General features: G+C 42.6%; 2 protein-coding genes across 3 annotated transcripts in view; one reads left to right on the top strand and one right to left on the bottom strand.

Moving 5' to 3' along the window:
• LOC139561632 (Fc receptor-like protein 5) overlaps nucleotides 1-19,604 on the bottom strand; it is a gene marked incomplete in the record, with an annotated part of 1,233,720 nt that overhangs the window by 280,595 nt on the left and 933,521 nt on the right.
• Nucleotides 1-19,604, top strand: part of LOC139561633 (butyrophilin-like protein 2) — a 494,010-nt gene that overhangs the window by 48,905 nt on the left and 425,501 nt on the right. For both annotated transcript variants that reach the window (XM_071378858.1, XM_071378857.1), the window contains exons 3-4: nucleotides 14,986-15,246; nucleotides 18,842-19,084. In XM_071378858.1, coding sequence (XP_071234959.1) covers nucleotides 14,986-15,246; nucleotides 18,842-19,084 — 504 coding nt within the window. The remainder of the gene's footprint in view (nucleotides 1-14,985; nucleotides 15,247-18,841; nucleotides 19,085-19,604) is intronic.

Below are 19,604 nucleotides of genomic sequence, written 5' to 3'. Positions count from 1 at the left end.
GTCTCTATTATATTATGACAGACCAGCTAGATCTAATGTCTCTATTATATTATGACAGACCAGCTAGATCTAATGTCTCTATTACATTATGACAGACCAGCTAGATCTAATGTCTCTATTATATTATGACAGACCAGCTAGATCTAATGTCTCTATTATATTATGACAGACCAGCTAGATCTAATGTCTCTATTACATTATGACAGACCAGCTAGATCTATTGTCTCTATTACATTATGACAGACCAGCTAGATCTAATGTCTCTATTATATAATGACAGACCAGCTAGATCTAATGTCTCTATTACATTATGACAGACCAGCTAGATCTATTGTCTCTATTATATAATGACAGACCAGCTAGATCTAATGTCTCTATTATATTATGACAGACCAGCTAGATCTACTGTCTCTATTATATTATGACAGACCAGCTAGATCTAATGTCTCTATTATATTATGACAGACCAGCTAGATCTAATGTCTCTATTATATTATGACAGACCAGCTAGATCTAATGTCTCTATTATATTATGACAGACCAGCTAGATCTAATGTCTCTATTACATTATGACAGACCAGCTAGATCTAATGTCTCTATTATATTATGACAGACCAGCTAGATCTAATGTCTCTATTATATTATGACAGACCAGGACATAATCTGGAGCTAGATCTAATGTCTCTATTATATTATGACAGACCAGCTAGATCTAATGTCTCTATTATATTATGACAGACCAGCTAGATCTAATGTCTCTATTATATTATGACAGACCAGCTAGATCTAATGTCTCTATTATATTATGACAGACCAGGACATAATCTGGAGCTAGATCTAATGTCTCTATTATATTATGACAGACCAGCTAGATCTAATGTCTCATATTATATTATGACAGACCAGCTAGATCTAATGTCTCTATTACATTATGACAGACCAGCTAGATCTAATGTCTCTATTATATTATGACAGACCAGCTAGATCTAATGTCTCTATTACATTATGACAGACCAGCTAGATCTATTGTCTCTATTATATAATGACAGACCAGCTAGATCTAATGTCTCTATTACATTATGACAGACCAGCTAGATCTAATGTCTCTATTACATTATGACAGACCAGCTAGATCTATTGTCTCTATTATATAATGACAGACCAGCTAGATCTAATGTCTCTATTACATTATGACAGACCAGCTAGATCTAATGTCTCTATTATATTATGACAGACCAGCTAGATCTAATGTCTCTATTATATTATGACAGACCAGCTAGATCTAATGTCTCTATTATATTATGACAGACCAGCTAGATCTAATGTCTCTATTATATTATGACAGACCAGCTAGATCTAATGTCTCTATTATATTATGACAGACCAGCTAGATCTAATGTCTCTATTATATTATGACAGACCAGCTAGATCTAATGTCTCTATTATATTATGACAGACCAAGCTCAGATCTAATATGTCTCTATTATATTATGACAGACCAGCTAGATCTAATGTCTCTATTATATTATGACAGACCAGCTAGATCTAATGTCTCTATTATATTATGACAGACCAGCTAGATCTAATGTCTCTATTATATTATGACAGACCAGCTAGATCTAATGTCTCTATTATATTATGACAGACCAGCTAGATCTAATGTCTCTATTATATTATGACAGACCAGCTAGATCTAATGTCTCTATTATATTATGACAGACCAGCTAGATCTAATGTCTCTATTATATTATGACAGACCAGCTAGATCTAATGTCTCTATTATATTATGACAGACCAGCTAGATCTAATGTCTCTATTACATTATGACAGACCAGCTAGATCTAATGTCTCTATTATATTATGACAGACCAGCTAGATCTAATGTCTCTATTATATTATGACAGACCAGCTAGATCTAATGTCTCTATTACATTATGACAGACCAGCTAGATCTACTGTCTCTATTATATTATGACAGACCAGCTAGATCTACTGTCTCTATTATATTATGACAGACCATCTAGATCTACTGTCTCTATTATATTATGACAGCCCAGCTAGATCTACTGTCTCTATTATATTATGACAGACCAGCTAGATCTACTGTCTCTATTATATTATGACAGACCAGCTAGATCTACTGTCTCTATTATATTATGACAGACCAGGACATAATCTGGAGCTAGATCTACTGTCTCTATTATATTATGACAGACCAGGACATAATCTGGAGCTAGATCTACTGTCTCTATTATATTATGACAGACGAGCTAGATCTACTGTCTCTATTATATTATGACAGACCAGCTAGATCAATTGTCTCTATTATATTATGACAGACCAGCTAGATCTACTGTCTCTATTATATTATGAACGACATACTAGATCTACTGTCTCTATTATATTATGACAGACCAGCTAGATCTATTGGCTCTATTATATTATGACAAACCAGCTAGATCTACTGTCTCTATTATATTATGACAGACCAGCTAGATCTACTGTCTCTATTATATTATGACAGCCCAGCTAGATCTACTGTCTCTATTATATTATGACAGACCAGCTAGATCTACTGTCTCTATTATATTATGACAGACCAGCTAGATCTACTGTCTCTATTATATTATGACAGACCAGCTAGATCTACTGTCTCTATTATATTATGACAGACCAGCTAGATAGATCTACTGTCTCTATTATATTACGACAGACCAGCTAGATCTACTGTCTCTATTATATTATGACAGACCAGCTAGATATACTGTCTCTATTATATTATGACAGACAAGCTAGATCTACTGTCTCTATTATATTATGACAGACCAGCTAGATCTAATGTCTCTATTACATTATGACAGACCAGATAGATCTACTGTCTCTATTATATTATGACAGACCAGCTAGATCTACTGTCTCTACTATATTATGACAGACCAGCTAGATCTACTGTCTCTATTATATTATGACAGACCAGCTAGATCTACTGTCTCTATTATATTATGACTGACCAGCTAGATCTACTGTCTTTATGGTCACTGAGTCTGTTCATTGGTTTGTCTCTATGGTCACTGAGTCTGTACATTGGTCTGTCTCTATGGTCACTGAGTCTGTACATTGGTCTTTCTCTATGACCAGGTTATGGTCACTGAGTCTGTTCATTGGTTTGTCCTTATGGTCACCGAGTCTGTACATTGGTCTGTCTCTATGGTCACTGAGTCTGTACATTGGTCTGTCCCTATGGTCACTGAGTCTGTTCATTGGTTTGTCTCTATGGTCACTGAGTCTGTTCATTGGTCTGTCTCTATGGTCACTGAGTCTGTACATTGGTCTGTCTCTATGGTCACTGAGTCTGTACATTGGTCTTTCTCTATGACCAGGTTATGGTCACTGAGTCTGTTCATTGGTTTGTCCCTATGGTCACTGAGTCTGTTCATTGGTTTGTCTCTATGGTCACTGAGTCTGTTCATTGGTCTGTCTCTATGGTCACTGAGTCTGTACATTGGTCTGTCTCTATGGTCACTGAGTCTGTACATTGGTCTGTCTCTATGGTCACTGAGTCTGTACATTGGTCTGTCTCTATGGCCCGGTTATGGTTGCTGAGTCTGTTCATTGGTCTGTCTTTATGGTCACTGAGTCTGTACATTGGTCTGTCCCTATGGTCACTGAGTCTGTTCATTGTTTTGTCTCTATGGTCACTGAGTCTGTACATTGGTCTGTCTCTATGGTCACTGAGTCTGTACATTGGTCTTTCTCTATGCCCAGGTTATGGTCACTGAGTCTGTTCATTGGTTTGTCCTTATGGTCACCGAGTCTGTACATTGGTCTGTCTCTATGGTCACTGAGTCTGTACATTGGTCTGTCCCTATGGTCACTGAGTCTGTTCATTGGTTTGTCTCTATGGTCACTGAGTCTGTACATTGGTCTGTCTCTATGGTCACTGAGTCTGTACATTGGTCTGTCCCTATGGTCACTGAGTCTGTACATTGGTCTGTCTCTATGGTCACTGAGTCTGTACATTGGTCTGTCTCTATGGTCACTGAGTCTGTACATTGGTCTGTCTCTATGGTCACTGAGTCTGTACATTGGTCTGTCTCTATGACCAGGATATGGTCACTGAGTCTGTACATTGGTCTGTCTCTATGGTCACTGAATCTGTACATTGGTCTGTCTCTATGGTCACTGAGTCTGTACATGGGTCTCTATGGTCACTGAGTCTGTACATTGGTCTGTCTCTATGACCAGGTTATGGTCACTGAGTCTGTTCATTGGTCTGTCTCTATGACCAGGTTATGGTCACTGAGTCTGTACATTAGTTTGTCTCTATGGTCACTGAGTCTGTTCATTGGTTTGTCTCTATGGTCACTGAGTCTGTTCATTGGTCTGTCTCTATGGTCACTGAGTCTGTTCATTGGTCTGTCTCTATGGTCACTGAATCTGTACATTGGTCTGTCTCTCTGGCCAGGCTATGGTCACTGAATCTGTACATTGTTAAAGTCTTCCTTTGTTTGAGTTCTTTGATTTGGACAAGGTGTCATGCTAATTGGATATCTCTATTTAGGATTTGGTAACACTGAAGTTTGTGTTTAAACTGAATTTCATTTAGCCAATAATTAGTGTATGTATTTTGGTTAGAGAATTATATTTGTAAGTATTGAGTTGTTTGTGGTTTGATTATTGAATTTATCTGGTGCTTTTGAGCCAGTTGCTCTAAATGGATAAATGGTTAAAGAAGTAAGTCCCGTGTCCATAGAGACACATAACAGCTATACTGGTAGTACTGCTGCTACCAGGTTATGGTCACTGCTACCAGCAGTACTACACCTGCACCTGTCGACGACACAAGTTGTTCTGCTTCCACGAGCACATCCAATGCTAGCATCAGTAATTCTACATTTGTTGTTAGCCCAGCTAGCATGGACACTGACAGTTGTGAATCTGATGCAGCCGAAGAGCTACTGGCCCCTTATCCGGGAAAGCACCGAACAACAGACAAGAACGTTGGACCATCGAAGAGGCGCTAATATGATGAGAACTACATTGATTTGGGTTTCACTGATATTGAGAGTAGTGCCTTTCCTCAGCCACAGTGTGTTATACGTGCAAAAATTATATCTCACAACTCAATGAAACCTTCACTCTTACGCAGACATTTTGAAACAAAACATGCCAATTTGAAAAATAAGTCACAGGAGATTTTTGAGCGAGAATTTAGACGACTTTCGAGTAGTAAGACATGTATAAAAGCAACAGATACGGATCTGAAGGGTCTCTCTCTGGGTTGGACCAGTTGATCTGAAGGGTCTCTCTCTGGGTTGGGCCAGTTGATCTGAAGGGTCTCTCTGGGTTGGGCCAGTTGATCTGAAGGGTCTCTCTCTGGGTTGGGCCAGTTGATCTGAAGGGTCTCTCTCTGGGTTGGGCCAGTTGATCTAAAGGGTCTCTCTCTGGGTTGGGCCAGTTGATCTGAAGGGTCTCTCTCTGGGTTGGGCCAGTTGATCTAAAGGGTCTCTCTGGGTTGGACCAGTTGATCTGAAGGGTCTCTCTCTGGGTTGGGCCAGTTGATCTAAAGGGTCTCTCTCTGGGTTGGGCCAGTTGATCTGAAGGGTCTCTCTCTGGGTTGGGCCAGTTGATCTGAAGGGTCTCTCTCTGGGTTGGGCCAGTTGATCTGAAGGGTCTCTCTCTGGGTTGGGCCAGTTGATCTGAAGGGTCTCTCTCTGGGTTGGGCCAGTTGATCTGAAGGGTCTCTCTCTGGGTTGGGCCAGTTGATCTAAAGGGTCTCTCTCTGGGTTGGGCCAGTTGATCTGAAGGGTCTCTCTCTGGGTTGGGCCAGTTGATCTGAATGGTCTCTCTCTGTTGGGCCAGTTGCTCTGAAGGGTCTCTCTCTGGGTTGGGCCAGTTGATCTGAAGGGTCTCTCTCTGGGTTGGGCCAGTTGATCTAAAGGATCTCTCTGGGTTGGGCCAGTTGATCTGAAGGGTCTCTCTCTGGGTTGGGCCAGTTGATCTGAAGGGTCTCTCTCTGGGTTGGGCCAGTTGATCTGAAGGGTCTCTCTGGGTTGGGCCAGTTGATCTGAAGGGTCTCTCTCTGGGTTGGGCCAGTTGATCTGAAGGGTCTTTCTCTGGGTTGGGCCAGTTGATCTGAAGGGTCTCTCTGGGTTGGGCCAGTTGATCTGAAGGGTCTCTCTGGGTTGGGCCAGTTGATCTGAAGGGTCTCTCTCTGGGTTGGGCCAGTTGATCTGAAGGGTCTCTCTGGGTTGGGCCAGTTGATCTAAAGGGTCTCTCTGGGTTGGGCCAGTTGATCTAAAGGGTCTCTCTCTGGGTTGGGCCAGTTGATCTAAAGCACATATGTCAGAGTCAAGGCCCGCGGGCCACATCCGGCCCGCGAGAAGGTTTTTTACGGCCCCTGGGATGATCTTGATTTATTATTAGAACCGGCCCGCAGACCGCAGCAAGCCGGCAGCCCGCAGATCTTTTACACGCACCAATACTACATTTCCCACAATGCAACGGTGACGCACCGAGCAGTAGGCTGCTTCATTTCAATATTTATTGGCACAGCAGTCGTCAGCATCACAGTAAAATTAACTTTCAGATACCCATCAAAAATGGCAAAACGGAAGGTGGACACTGAGAACCGGGGGTTTCAAACAAGGTGGGAGTCGGAGTATATGTTCACGGAGGTAGCTGGAAAACCTGTGTGTCTTCTGTGTGGAGAAAGTGTGGCGGTACTGAAAGAGTATAATCTGAGACGACATTATGAAACGAAACACGCGGACAAAAACAAGAATATGGACATGGAACAAAGGCTACAAAAGGCAGAGGAATTAAAACGAGGCCTCAAATCTCGACAGGCTCTGTTCAAAAAAGCCAAATCACAAGGCCAGGCTGCTGTCAAGGCCAGTTTTATTTTGGCAGAAGAGATCGCTAAATCAGCCCGGCCATTTACGGAGGGGGATTTCATCAAAAACTGCATGATTAAAGTTTGTGACGAAGTTTGCCCAGAAAAAAGGCAACTCTTTTTAAATGTGAGTCTGAGCAGAAACACCATTGCCGAGAGAGTAGACCAGTTGTCCATCAATCTAAAAGAGCAGCTTGTGAAAAAGGGAAAAGATTTCATTGCATATTCCTTGGCTGTGGATGAGAGCACCGACATTTCTGACATTGCCCAGTTGTCAATTTTCATCCGCGGAGTGGACTCCAGCCTAAGCGTGACAGAGGAGTTTTTGGCTTTACGTCCTATGCATGGCACAACTACGGGGCATGATTTGTATGAAGAGGTGTCAAGATGTGTAAATGAGATGGAGCTGCCTTGGGAAAAACTCGTGGGTTTGACAACCGACGGAGCACCTGCGATGTGTGGACACAGGAGCGGACTGGTGGCGAAGATACGGGAAAAGATGCAAGAGGAAAACGCGACAGGTGAGCTGACAGCTTATCATTGTATCATACACCAGGAAGCGTTGTGCGGTAAAGCCTTGAAAATGGAGCATGTAATGAGCATCATCACGCGCACAGTTAACTTTATCAGAGCCAAAGGTTTGAATCACCGCCAGTTCAAGGCATTTCTGACGGAGTTAGAAACGGAGCATGGTGATTTGCCTTATCACACAGAGGTGCGATGGCTAAGCCAGGGAAAGGTGCTTCAAAGATGTTTCGAGCTTCGTGAGGAGATTTGTCTGTTCTTGGACAGCAAAGGGAAAGACACAACACAACTCCGAGACGAAATGTTTCTGTGTGAAATGGCTTTTCTGTGTGACATTACGAGTCATCTGAATGCAATGAACTTGCAGCTGCAGGGTCGGGATCATGTCATCTCTGATATGTACAGTACAGTGAAGGCATTTAAAACCAAACTGACTCTGTGGGAGACGCAGATGCGGAAAGAAAATTTGAGCCACTTTCCCAGCTGCCAGACCATGAAAGAGAAGCTCTCTACCAGTGCGTTCCCGAGCGCACAGTTGGCTGATAAAATAGGTATGCTTGCCGCTGACTTTCGACGCCGATTTGCTGACTTTGAAGCACAAAAAAGCAGGTTGGAACTGCTCGGTAACCCATTTGCTGTTGACGTGGAAAGCTCACCACCAAACCTCCAAATGGAGTTGATTGACCTCCAATGCAATGATGCACTGAGGGCAAAATATGCGGCAGTGGGTGCTGCGGAGTTCGCCCGTTTCCTCCCCGACACAATGGCCCAGCTGCGCATCCAGGCTGCTCAAACGTTGTCTATGTTTGGCAGCACATACCTGTGTGAACAACTGTTTTCTTTGATGAACCTGAACAAAACATCACACAGAAGTCGACTTACTGCTGAACACCTCCACTCAATTCTGAGGATTTCCTCAGCTCAGAGCCTTACCCCGAACATTGATGAACTTGTGGAAAAGATGGGACACCACCAAGTATCACCCTCAACCTCAAACAAGTGAACATTACTGTGCAATCACATATTTAGAGTTTTTACTCAGTTCAAGTTTAAAAGTTAAAGTTTAATATTTGTTTTCACTGCATGTTACTTCTCCTTAAACAAAGTGTTGTTTTTGATTAATAGATTTTTGCACTTTATTTTATTGTATTTCAATCCAATTATATTTTAAAAATATTTCAGTTGAGTGGATGATAGAAAATTGCTATTATTGTTTTTTTCTTTGAAGTAAATTTAGCCCACTTTTGCTAAAATAGAAAATATAGGCTACTGATGGTGCCTTGAATACCGGTTTCTTTCATTTAATGTTCATGTTATGGGGATTTTTATATAAAGGAAATTTGTCTTTTGTGTCTGTTGAAAATTAAAGATTACTGACAGAGCCATAAGAAAATATTGCTTTATTTATCTGATCATATTGGAATATATTTGTTAGGTTTTCAGTAGGTTCAATTAGGTTCACTAGACTATATGCGTCATTTAAAAATTTTTCAATGAACATTCGAACAGTCCGGCCCTCGGCTTGTAGCTAAATTTTTTATTTGGCCCTCCGTCCATTTGACTTTGACACCCCTGATCTAAAGGGTCTCTCTCTGGGTTGGGCCAGTTGATCTGAAGGGTCTCTCTCTGGGTTGGGCCAGTTGATCTGAAGGGTCTCTCTCTGGGTTGGACCAGTTGATCTGAAGGGTCTCTCTGGGTTGGGCCAGTTGATCTGAAGGGTCTCTCTCTGGGTTGGGCCAGTTGATCTGAAGGGTCTCTCTGGGTTGGGCCAGTTGATCTAAAGGGTCTCTCTCTGGGTTGGGCCAGTTGATCTAAAGGGTCTCTCTCTGGGTTGGGCCAGTTGATCTGAAGGGTCACTCTCTGGGTTGGGCCAGTTGATCTGAAGGGTCTCTCTCTGGGTTGGGCCAGTTGATCTGAAGGGTCTCTCTCTGGGTTGGGCCAGTTGATCTGAAGGGTCTCTCTGGGTTGGGCCAGTTGATCTGAAGGGTCTCTCTCTGGGTTGGGCCAGTTGCTTTGAAGGGTCTCTCTGGGTTGGGCCAGTTGATCTGAAGGGTCTCTCTCTGGGTTGGGCCAGTTGATCTGAAGGGTCTCTCTCTGGGTTGGGCCAGTTGATCTGAAGGGTCTCTCTCTGGGTTGGGCCAGTTGATCTGAAGGGTCTCTCTGGGTTGGGCCAGTTGATCTGAAGGGTCTCTCTCTGGGTTGGGCCAGTTGATCTGAAGGGTCTCTCTGGGTTGGGCCAGTTGATCTGAAGGGTCTCTCTCTGGGTTGGGCCAGTTGATCTAAAGGGTCTCTCTCTGGGTTGGGCCAGTTGATCTGAAGGGTCTCTCTCTGGGTTGGGCCAGTTGATCTGAAGGGTCTCTCTCTGGGTTGGGCCAGTTGATCTGAAGGGTCTCTCTGGGTTGGGCCAGTTGATCTGAAGGGTCTCTCTGGGTTGGGCCAGTTGATCTGAAGGGTCTCTCTCTGGGTTGGGCCAATTGCTCTGAAGGGTCTCTCTGGGTTGGGCCAGTTGTATAAGAAAGCCTTGTGATGATAATATTCTGGATCACAGGGTGAGTCCAGAATTTGGAGTGCTATGGGAATGTCCCAAATTGGGGCTTTCATCCAATGATGTATATTTTAAATAGTAAATAAACTAAATGTTGCTGCTCCGCTACGCCATCTCCTTCGAAAAGTTGCTAGTTCAAATCCCCGAGCTGACATGGTAAAAATCTGTCGTTCTGCCCCTGAACAAGGCAGTTAACCCTCTGTTTCTAGGCCATCATTGTAAATAAGAATTTGTTCTTAACTGACTTGCCTAGTTAAAAAAGGTTTAAATAAAAAAAATAGGACATTTGAGTGTAGACAAATATTATAATCAAAAATCTAGTTGGTGGGTTACATTTATACAGTGTCTTTCTAAATGAAAAATATGCTCTGAGCACTTTATCTGTTAGGGACTTTATGGCAAAAAGCACAGATTAACTTCTAGTCAGACCAAGGTCAGTACAGCTGGTGTTGTGTTTGAGGGTTGGTCTACACATTACTGATCTGGATCTTTTCTGCATATTAATGATAGAGTCTAGTAAGAAGTAGAGAAAGTTAGTAGATTGTTTTAATATGGTAGCCAGTATAATATTACACCCTACTCTGCACCAACCCTTCTGCATCTCTGTTCCAATACAGTCTCTACTGCTCTTGGGGGCCTTTATTTAATACTTTACTTTAGACAATGCAACTCTCTCTCTCTCTCTGTTCCTTTATCACTCTCTATCCCTCTCTCTCTCTCTGTCTCTCTCTCTATCCCTCTCTCTCTCTGTGTCCCTTTATCACTCTCTATCTCTCTCTCTCTCTCTGTGTCCCTTTATCACTCTCTATCTCTCTCTGTCTCTCTGTGTCCCTTTATCACTCTCTATCTCTCTCTGTCTCTCTCTGTCTCTCACTGTCTCTCTCTGTCTCTCTCTCTATCCCTCTCTCTCTCTGTGTCCCTTTATCACTCTCTATCTCTCTCTGTCTCTCTCTGTCTCTCTCTGTCTCTCTCTGTCTCTCTCTGTCTCTCTCTCTGTCTCTCTCTGTCTCTCTCTGTCTCTCTCTGTCTCTCTCTCTATCCCTATCTCTCTCTGTGTCCCTTTATCACTCTCTATCTCTCTCTGTCTCTCTCTGTCTCTCTCTGTCTCTCTCTGTCTCTCTCTGTCTCTCTCTCTATCTCTCTCTCTCTCTCTGTGTCCCTTTATCACTCTCTATCTCTCTCTCTGTGTCCCTCTCTGTCTCTCTCTGTCTCTCTCTCTATCCCTCTCTCTCTCTGTGTCCCTTTATCACTCTCTATCTCTCTCTGTCTCTCTATCTCTCTCTATCTCTCTCTATCTCTCTCTATCTCTCTCTATCTCTCTCTATCACTCTCTGTGTCTCTCTATCTCTCTCTGTGTCCCTTTATCACTCTCTGTGTCCCTTTATCACTCTCTGTCTCTCTCTATCTCTCTCTGTCTCTCTCTGTCTCTCTCTGTCTCTCTCTCTGTCTCTCTCTGTCTCTCTCTGTCTCTCTCTCTGTGTCCCTTTATCACTCTCTCTGTCTCTCTCTCTGTGTCCCTTTATCACTCTCTCTCTCTCTCTCTGTGTCCCTTTATCACTCTCTCTGTCTCTCTCTCTGTGTCCCTTTATCACTCTCTCTGTCTCTCTCTCTGTGTGTCTCTCTCTCTCTCTGTCTCTCTCTGTCTCTCTCTCTGTGTCCCTTTATCACTCTCTCTGTCTCTCTCTCTGTGTGTCTCTCTCTCTCTCTGTCTCTCTCTCTGTGTGTCTCTCTCTCTCTCTCTCTCTCTGTGTGTCTCTCTCTCTCTCTGTCTCTCTCTCTGTGTGTCTCTCTCTCTCTCTCTCTCTCTCTGTGTGTCTCTCTCTCTCTCTCTCTCTCTCTCTCTCTCTCTCTGTGTGTGTCTCTCTCTCTCTCTCTCTCTGTGTGTCTCTCTCTCTCTCTCTCTCTGTGTGTCTCTCTCTCTCTCTCTCTCTCTGTGTGTGTGTCTCTCTCTCTCTCTCTCTCTCTGTGTGTGTCTCTCTCTCTCTCTCTCTCTCTGTGTGTGTGTCTCTCTCTCTCTCTCTCTCTCTCTCTCTCTCTGTGTGTGTCTCTCTCTCTCTCTCTCTCTGTGTGTGTCTCTCTCTCTCTGCGTGTGTGTCTCTCTCTCTCTCTCTCTCTCTCTCTCTCTCTCTCTCTCTCTCTCTCTCTCTCTCTCTCTCTCTCTCTCTCTCTCTCTCTCTCTCTCTCTGTCTCTCTCTCTGTGTGTCCCTTTATCACTCTCTCTGTCTGTCTCTCTGTGTGTCCCTTTATCACTCTCTCTGTCTCTCTCTCTGTGTGTCCCTTTATCACTCTCTCTCTCTCTCTCTCTCTCTCTGTGTCTCTCTCTCTCTCTCTCTCTCTCTCTGTGTGTCTCTCTCTCTCTCTGTGTGTCTCTCTCTCTCTCTGTGTGTCTCTCTCTCTCTCTGTGTGTCTCTCTCTCTCTCTGTGTGTCTCTCTCTCTCTCTCTCTCTCTCTCTCAATTCAATTCAATTCAATTCAAGGGGCTTTATTGGCATGGGAAACATGTGTTAACATTGCCAAAGCAAGTGAGGTAGATAATATACAAAAGTGAAATAAACAATAAAAATTAACAGTAAACATTACACATACAGAAGTTTCAAAGCAATAAAGACATTACAAATGTCATATTATATATATACAGTGTTGTAGCAATGTATAAATGGTTAAAGCACACAAGTTAAAATAAATAAACATAAATATGGGTTGTATTTACAATGGTGTTTGTTCTTCACTGGTTGCCCTTTTCTTGTGGCAACAGGTCACAAATCTTGCTGCTGTGATGGCACACTGTGGAATTTCACCCAGTAGATATGGGAGTTTATCAAAATTGGATTTGTTTTCGAATTCTTTGTGGATCTGTGTGATCTGAGGGAAATATGTGTCTCTAATATGGTCATACATTGGGCAGGAGGTTAGGAAGTGCAGCTCAGTTTCCACCTCATTTTGTGGGCAGTGAGCACATAGCCTGTCTTCTCTTGAGAGCCATGTCTGCCTACGGCGGCCTTTCTCAATAGCAAGGCTATGCTCACTGAGTCTGTACATAGTCAAAGCTTTCCTTAAGTTTGGGTCAGTCACAGTGGTCAGGTATTCTGCCACTGTGTACTCTCTGTTTAGGGCCAAATAGCATTCTAGTTTGCTCTGTTTGTTTGTTAATTCTTTCCAATGTGTCAAGTAATTATCTTTTTGTTTTCTCATGATTTGGTTGGGTCTAATTGTGCTGTTGTCCTGGGGCTCTGTGGGGTGTGTTTGTGAACAGAGCCCCAGGACCAGCTTGCTTAGGGGACTCTTCTCCAGGTTCATCTCTCTGTAGGTGATTGCTTTGTTATGGAAGGTTTGGGAATCGCTTCCTTTTAGGTGGTTGTAGAATTTAACGGCTCTTTTCTGGATTTTGATAATTAGTGGGTATCGGCCTAATTCTGCTCTGCATGCATTATTTGGTGTTCTACGTTGTACACGGAGGATATTTTTGCAGAATTCTGCATGCAGAGTCTCAATTTGGTGTTTGTCCCATTTTGTGAAATCTTGGTTGGTGAGCGGACCCCAGACCTCACAACCATAAAGGGCAATAGGCTCTATGACTGATTCAAGTATTTTTAGCCAGATCCTAATTGGTATGTTGAAATTTATGTTCCTTTTGATGGCATAGAATGCCCTTCTTGCCTTGTCTCTCAGATCGTTCACAGCTTTGTGGAAGTTACCTGTGGTGCTGAGGTTTAGGCCGAGGTATGTATAGTTTTTTGTGTGCTCTAGGGCAACGGTGTCTAGATGGAATTTGTGGTCCTGGCGACTGGACCTTTTTTGGAACACCATTATTTTGGTCTTACTGAGATTTACTGTCAGGGCCCAGGTCTGACAGAATCTGTGCAGAAGATCTAGGTGCTGCTGTAGGCCCTCCTTGGTTGGTGACAGAAGCACCAGATCATCAGCAAACAGTAGACATTTGACTTCGGATTCTAGTAGGGTGAGGCCAGGTGCTGCAGACTGTTCTAATGCCCTCGCCAATTCGTTGATATATATGTTGAAGAGGGTGGGGCTTAAGCTGCATCCCTGTCTCACCCCACGACCCTGTGTGAAGAAATGTGTGTGTTTTTTGCCAATTTTAACCGCACACTTGTTGTTTGTGTACATGGATTTTATAATGTCGTATGTTTTTCCCCCAACACCACTTTCCATCAATTTGTATAGCAGACCCTCATGCCAAATTGAGTCGAAGGCTTTTTTGAAATCAACAAAGCATGAGAAGACTTTGCCTTTGTTTTGGTTTGTTTGGTTGTCAATTAGGGTCTCTCTCTCTCTCTGTCTCTCTCTGTCTCTCTCTGTCTCTCTCTGTCTCTCTCTCTGTGTGTCCCTTTATCACTCTCTCTCTCTCTCTCTCTGTGTGTCCCTTTATCACTCTCTCTCTCTCTCTCTCTCTCTGTGTCTCTCTCTCTCTCTCTCTCTCTCTGTGTGTCTCTCTCTCTCTCTCTCTCTCTCTCTCTCTCTGTCTCTCTCTGTCTCTCTCTGTCTCTCTCTGTCTCTCTCTCTGTGTGTCCCTTTATCACTCTCTCTCTCTCTCTCTCTCTCTGTGTGTCCCTTTATCACTCTCTCTCTCTCTCTCTCTCTCTGTGTCTCTCTCTCTCTCTCTCTCTCTCTCTGTGTGTCTCTCTCTCTCTCTCTCTCTCTCTCTCTCTCTCTCTCTCTCTCTCTCTCTCTCTCTCTCTCTCTCTCTCTCTCTCTCTCTCTCTCTCTCTCTCTCTCTCTCTCTCTCTCTCTCTCTCTCTCTCTCTCTCCCATCTCTCTCTCCATCTCTCTCTCTCTCTCCCTTTATCACTATCTCTCCCTCTCTCTGTCTCTGTCTCTCCCTCTCTCTCTCCATCTCTCTCTCCATCTCTCTCTCTCTCTCCCTTTATCACTCTCTCTCCCTCTCTCTCTATCAATCTCTATCCCTCTCTATCTCTCTCTCTCTCTCTCTCTATCTCTCTCTCTCTCCCTTTATCACTCTCTATATCTCTCTCTCTCTCTCTCTCTCTGATCCCTCTTTCAGCATCTCTGAGTGTCAGTCCTGACAGATCTCAATTCTTTGAATTTGAGTCTGTCTCTCTGAGCTGTGAGGTTCAGGGGAACTCTGCTGGATGGAGAGTGATGAGGAACACAGAGAGAGGAAACCTTTCAGAGTGTCATACTACCTGGGGAAAACAACAAGGGTCTTCATGCATCATGTCACTAATACCATCAGACAGTGGAGTGTACTGGTGTGAGTCTGGGTCTGGAGAACACAGCAATGCTGTCAACATCACAGTACCTGGTATGTCCACAAACACCATCTACTAACATTATAGTGTTTAGTGGTTCATCTGGTTTCAGATAGCTAATGTTTATATTTGATGTTTACATATTATATACTGCTGTGATGTCAAAACTATGAAATAACTCATATTGAATCATGTAGTAAGCAAAGAAGTGTTAAACAAATCAAAATATATTTTAGATTCTTCAAAGTAGCCACCCTTCTCATTGGTGAGTGATTTCCACACGCTTGCTATTCTCTCAACCACCTTCATAAGGTAGTCACCTGGAATGCATTTCAATTAACAGGTGCGCCTTGTTAAAAGTTAATTTGTGAAATTTCTTTCCTTCTTAATGAGTTTGAGCCAATCAGTTGTGTTGTGACAAGGTAGTGGTGGTATACAGAAGATAACCCTATTTGGTAAAAGACCAAGTCCATATTATCTTCTTATGGCTGGGGGCAGTACTGAGTAGCTTGGATGAATAAGGTGCCCAGAGTTAACTGCCTGCTACTGCCTGCTACTCAGTCCCAGCTGCAAATATCTGCATATTATTAGTATATTTGGATAGACAACACTCTGAAATTTCTAAAACTGTTTGAATGATGTCTGTGAGTATAACAGAACTCATATGGCAGGCAATAACCTGAGAAAAAATCCAACCAGGAAGTGGGAAATATGAGGTTGGTCGTGTTTCAACTCATTCCCTATTGAAGATACAGTGGGATATTGGTCATGTTGCACTTCCTAAGGCTTCCACTAGATGTCAACAGTCTGTAGAACCTTGTTTGATGCTTCTGCTGTGAAGGGGGGCCGAATGAGAGGGGATTGAGTAAGGTCTGCCATGAGCTGACCATATGCTGACCATGCACATTCATGTGAGAGTTAGCTTGAGTTCCATTGCAATTCTGAAGACAAAGGAATTCTCCGGTTGGAACATTATTGAAGATTTATGTTAAAAACATCCTAAAGTTTGATTCTATACTTCGTTTGACATGTTTCTACGGACTGTAACGGAACTTTTTGACTATTCGTATGCTCCTAGTGAACGCGCTTTGTGAGTTTGGATTTGTTTACCAAACGCGCTAACAAAAGGAGCTATTTGGACATAAATGATGGACATTATTGAACAAAACAAACATTTATTGTGGATCTGGGATTCCTGGAAGTGAATTCTGATGAAGATCATCAAAGGTAAGTGAATATTTATAATGTTATTTCTGACTTCTGTTGACTGCACAATATGGCAGATATCTTTTTGGCTTGTTTGGGCTCAGATTATTGCAAGCTTTTTGGAAATCTGACACAGCGGTTGCATTAAGGAGCAGTGGATCTAAAATTCCATGCATAACAGTTGTATTTTCATCAACATTTATGTATTTCTGTAAATTGATGATTCTCTGCAAAATCACCGGATGTTTTTGGAACTACTGAACATAACGCGCCAATGTATACTGAGATTTTTTTATATAAATATGAACTTTATCGAACAAAACATACATGTATTGTGTAACATGAAGTCCAATGAGTGTCATCTGATGAACATCATCAAAGGCTAGTGATTAATTCTATCTCTATTTCTGCTTTTTGTGACTCCTCTCTTTGGCTGGAAAAATGGCTGTGTCTTTCTGTGACTTGGCTCTGACCTAACATAATCGTTTGTGGTACTTTCGCCGGAAAGCCTATTTGAAATCGGACACTGTGGTGGGATTAACAAGAAGTGTATCTTTAAAATGATGTGAAATACTTGTATGTTTGTGGAATTTTAATTCTGAGATTTCTGTTGTTTGAATATGGCACCCCGCACTTTCACTGGCTGTTGTCCTATCGGTCCCGTTAGCGGAATCTCAGCCCTAAGAAGTTATGGCAAGAACAGCTCAAATAAGCAAAAAGAAATGACAGTCTATCAATACTTTAAGACATGAAGGTCAGTCAAATCCGGAAAAGTGCAGTCGCAAAAACCATCAAGCGCTATGATGAAACTGGCTCTTATGAGGACCGCCACAGGAAAGGAAGACTCAGAGTTACCTCTGCTGCAGAGCATAAGTTCATTAGAGTTACCAGACTCAGATTGCAGCCCAAAATAGTCTCCCGGGTGGCGCAGTGGTCTAGGGCACTGCATCGCAGTGCTAGCAGCGCCACCAGAGTCTCTGGGTTCGTGCCCAGGCTGGGCTCTGTCGCAGCCGGCCGCAACCGGGAGATCCGTGGGGCGACGCACAATTGGCATAGCGTTGTCCGGTAGGGAGTGTTTGGCCGGTAGGGATATCCTTGTCTCAGTATGTATAAAATAAAAAATAAAAAAAATGTAATAAAATGTATGCACTCTACTGTAAGTCGCTCTGGATAAGAGCGTCTGCTAAATGACTAAAATGTAAATGTAAATAAATGCTTCATGGAGTTCAAGTAACAGACACATTTCAACATCAACTGTTCAGAGGAGACTGCGTGAATCAGGCCTTCATGGTCAAATTGCTGCAAAGAAACCACTACTAAAGGACACCAATAATAAGAAGAGACACGAGTAATGGACATTAGACCAGTGGAAGTCTGTCCTTTGGTCTGATGAGTCCAAATTTGATATTGTTGGTTCCAACCGCCATGTCTTTGTGAGACGCAAAGTAGGTGAATGGATTATCTCCACATGTGTGGTTCCCACCGTGAGGCATGGAGGCGGAGGTGTGATGGTGTTGGGTTGCTTTGCTGGTGACACTGTCAGTGATTTATTTAGAATTCAAGGCACACTTAACCAGCATGGCTACCACAGCATTCTGCAGCAATTTGCCATCCCATCTAGTTTGTGCTTAGTGGGACTATCATTTGTTTTTCAACAGGACAATGACCCAAAACACACCTCCAGGCTGTGTAAGGGCTATTTGACCAAGAAGGAGAGTGATGGAATGCTGCATCAGATGACCTGGCCTTCACAATCACCCGACCTCAACCCAATTGAGATGGTTTGGGATGAGTTGGACCACCGAGTGAAGGAAAAGCAGGCAAATTTGTTCTTAACTGACTTGCCTAGTTAAATGAAGGTTAAATAAAATAAATAAATTAAAAAGACTGTTGGAAAAGCATTCCAGGTGAAGCTGGTTGAGAGAATGCCAAGAGTGTGCAAAGCTGTCATCAAGGCAAAGGGTGGCTAATTTGAAAAATATATTTTGATTTGTTTAACACTTTTTTGGTTACTACATGATTCCATATGTGTTATTTCATAGTTTTGATGTCTTCACTATTATTTTATAATATAGAAAATAGTTTAAAAAATAAAGAAAAACCCTTGAATGAGTCCAAACTGAGTCGGTGCATCCAAACCTTTGATGTTTATATATTATATACAGCTGGAGCTGTGATCCTGGAGAGACCTGTTTATATGTGATGTTTATATATTATATACAGATGGAGCTGTGATCCTGGAGAGACCTGTTTATATATTATATACAGCTGGAGCTGTGATCCTGGAGAGACCTGTTTATATATGATGTTTATATATTATATACAGCTGGAGCTGTGATCCTGGAGAGACCTGTTTATATATGATGTTTAGATATTATATACAGATGGAGCTGTGATCCTGGAGAGACCTGTTTATATATGATGTTTATATATTATATACAGCTGGAGCTGTGATCCTGGTGAGCCCTGCCCTTCCTGTGACTGGGGGAGATTCTGTGACTCTGCGCTGCAGATATCAGGGAACTCCCTCTAACCTCACAGCTGATTTCTACAAAGATGGATCCCTCATCAGGGCTGAGACTACAGGAGAGATGACCATCCCTGCAGTATCCAAGTCAGATGAAGGACTCTACAAGTGTGCCAACTCTGAAGGAGAATCACCAGAGAGCTGGATGACTGTGACAGGTGAGACATTACATTCATTTGTATGTGGAGGATGAGGGCTGCAGTAGATATCTCAGATAGGGGGGAGTGAGGCCTAAGAGGATTTTTATAAATAAGCATCAACCACAGGTCTACAGAGATGACCAGTTTACAGAGGAGTATAATAGAGACAGTAGATCTAGCTGGTCTGTCATAATATAATAGAGACAGTAGATCTAGCTTGTCTGTCATAATATAATAGATACAGTAGATCTAGCTGGTCTGTCATAATATAATAGAGACAGTAGATCTAGCTGGTCTGTCAGAATATAATAGAGACAGTAGATCTAGCTGGTCTGTCATAATATAATAGAGACAGTAGATCTAGCTGGTCTGTCATAATATAATAGAGACAGTAGATCTAGCTGGTCTGTCATAATATAATAGAGACAGTAGATCTAGCTGGTCTGTCATAATATAATAGAGACAGTAGATCTAGCTGGTCTGTCATAATATAATAGAGACAGTTGATCTTGCTGGTCTTTCATCATATCATAGAAAC

Source organism: Salvelinus alpinus, chromosome 31 (assembly GCF_045679555.1).
Source record: "Salvelinus alpinus chromosome 31, SLU_Salpinus.1, whole genome shotgun sequence".
Classification (NCBI taxonomy): Eukaryota; Metazoa; Chordata; class Actinopteri; order Salmoniformes; family Salmonidae; genus Salvelinus; species Salvelinus alpinus.
The sequence above is the reverse complement of the archived record's forward strand: the minus strand, read 5'-3'. Positions and strand labels throughout refer to the sequence as shown.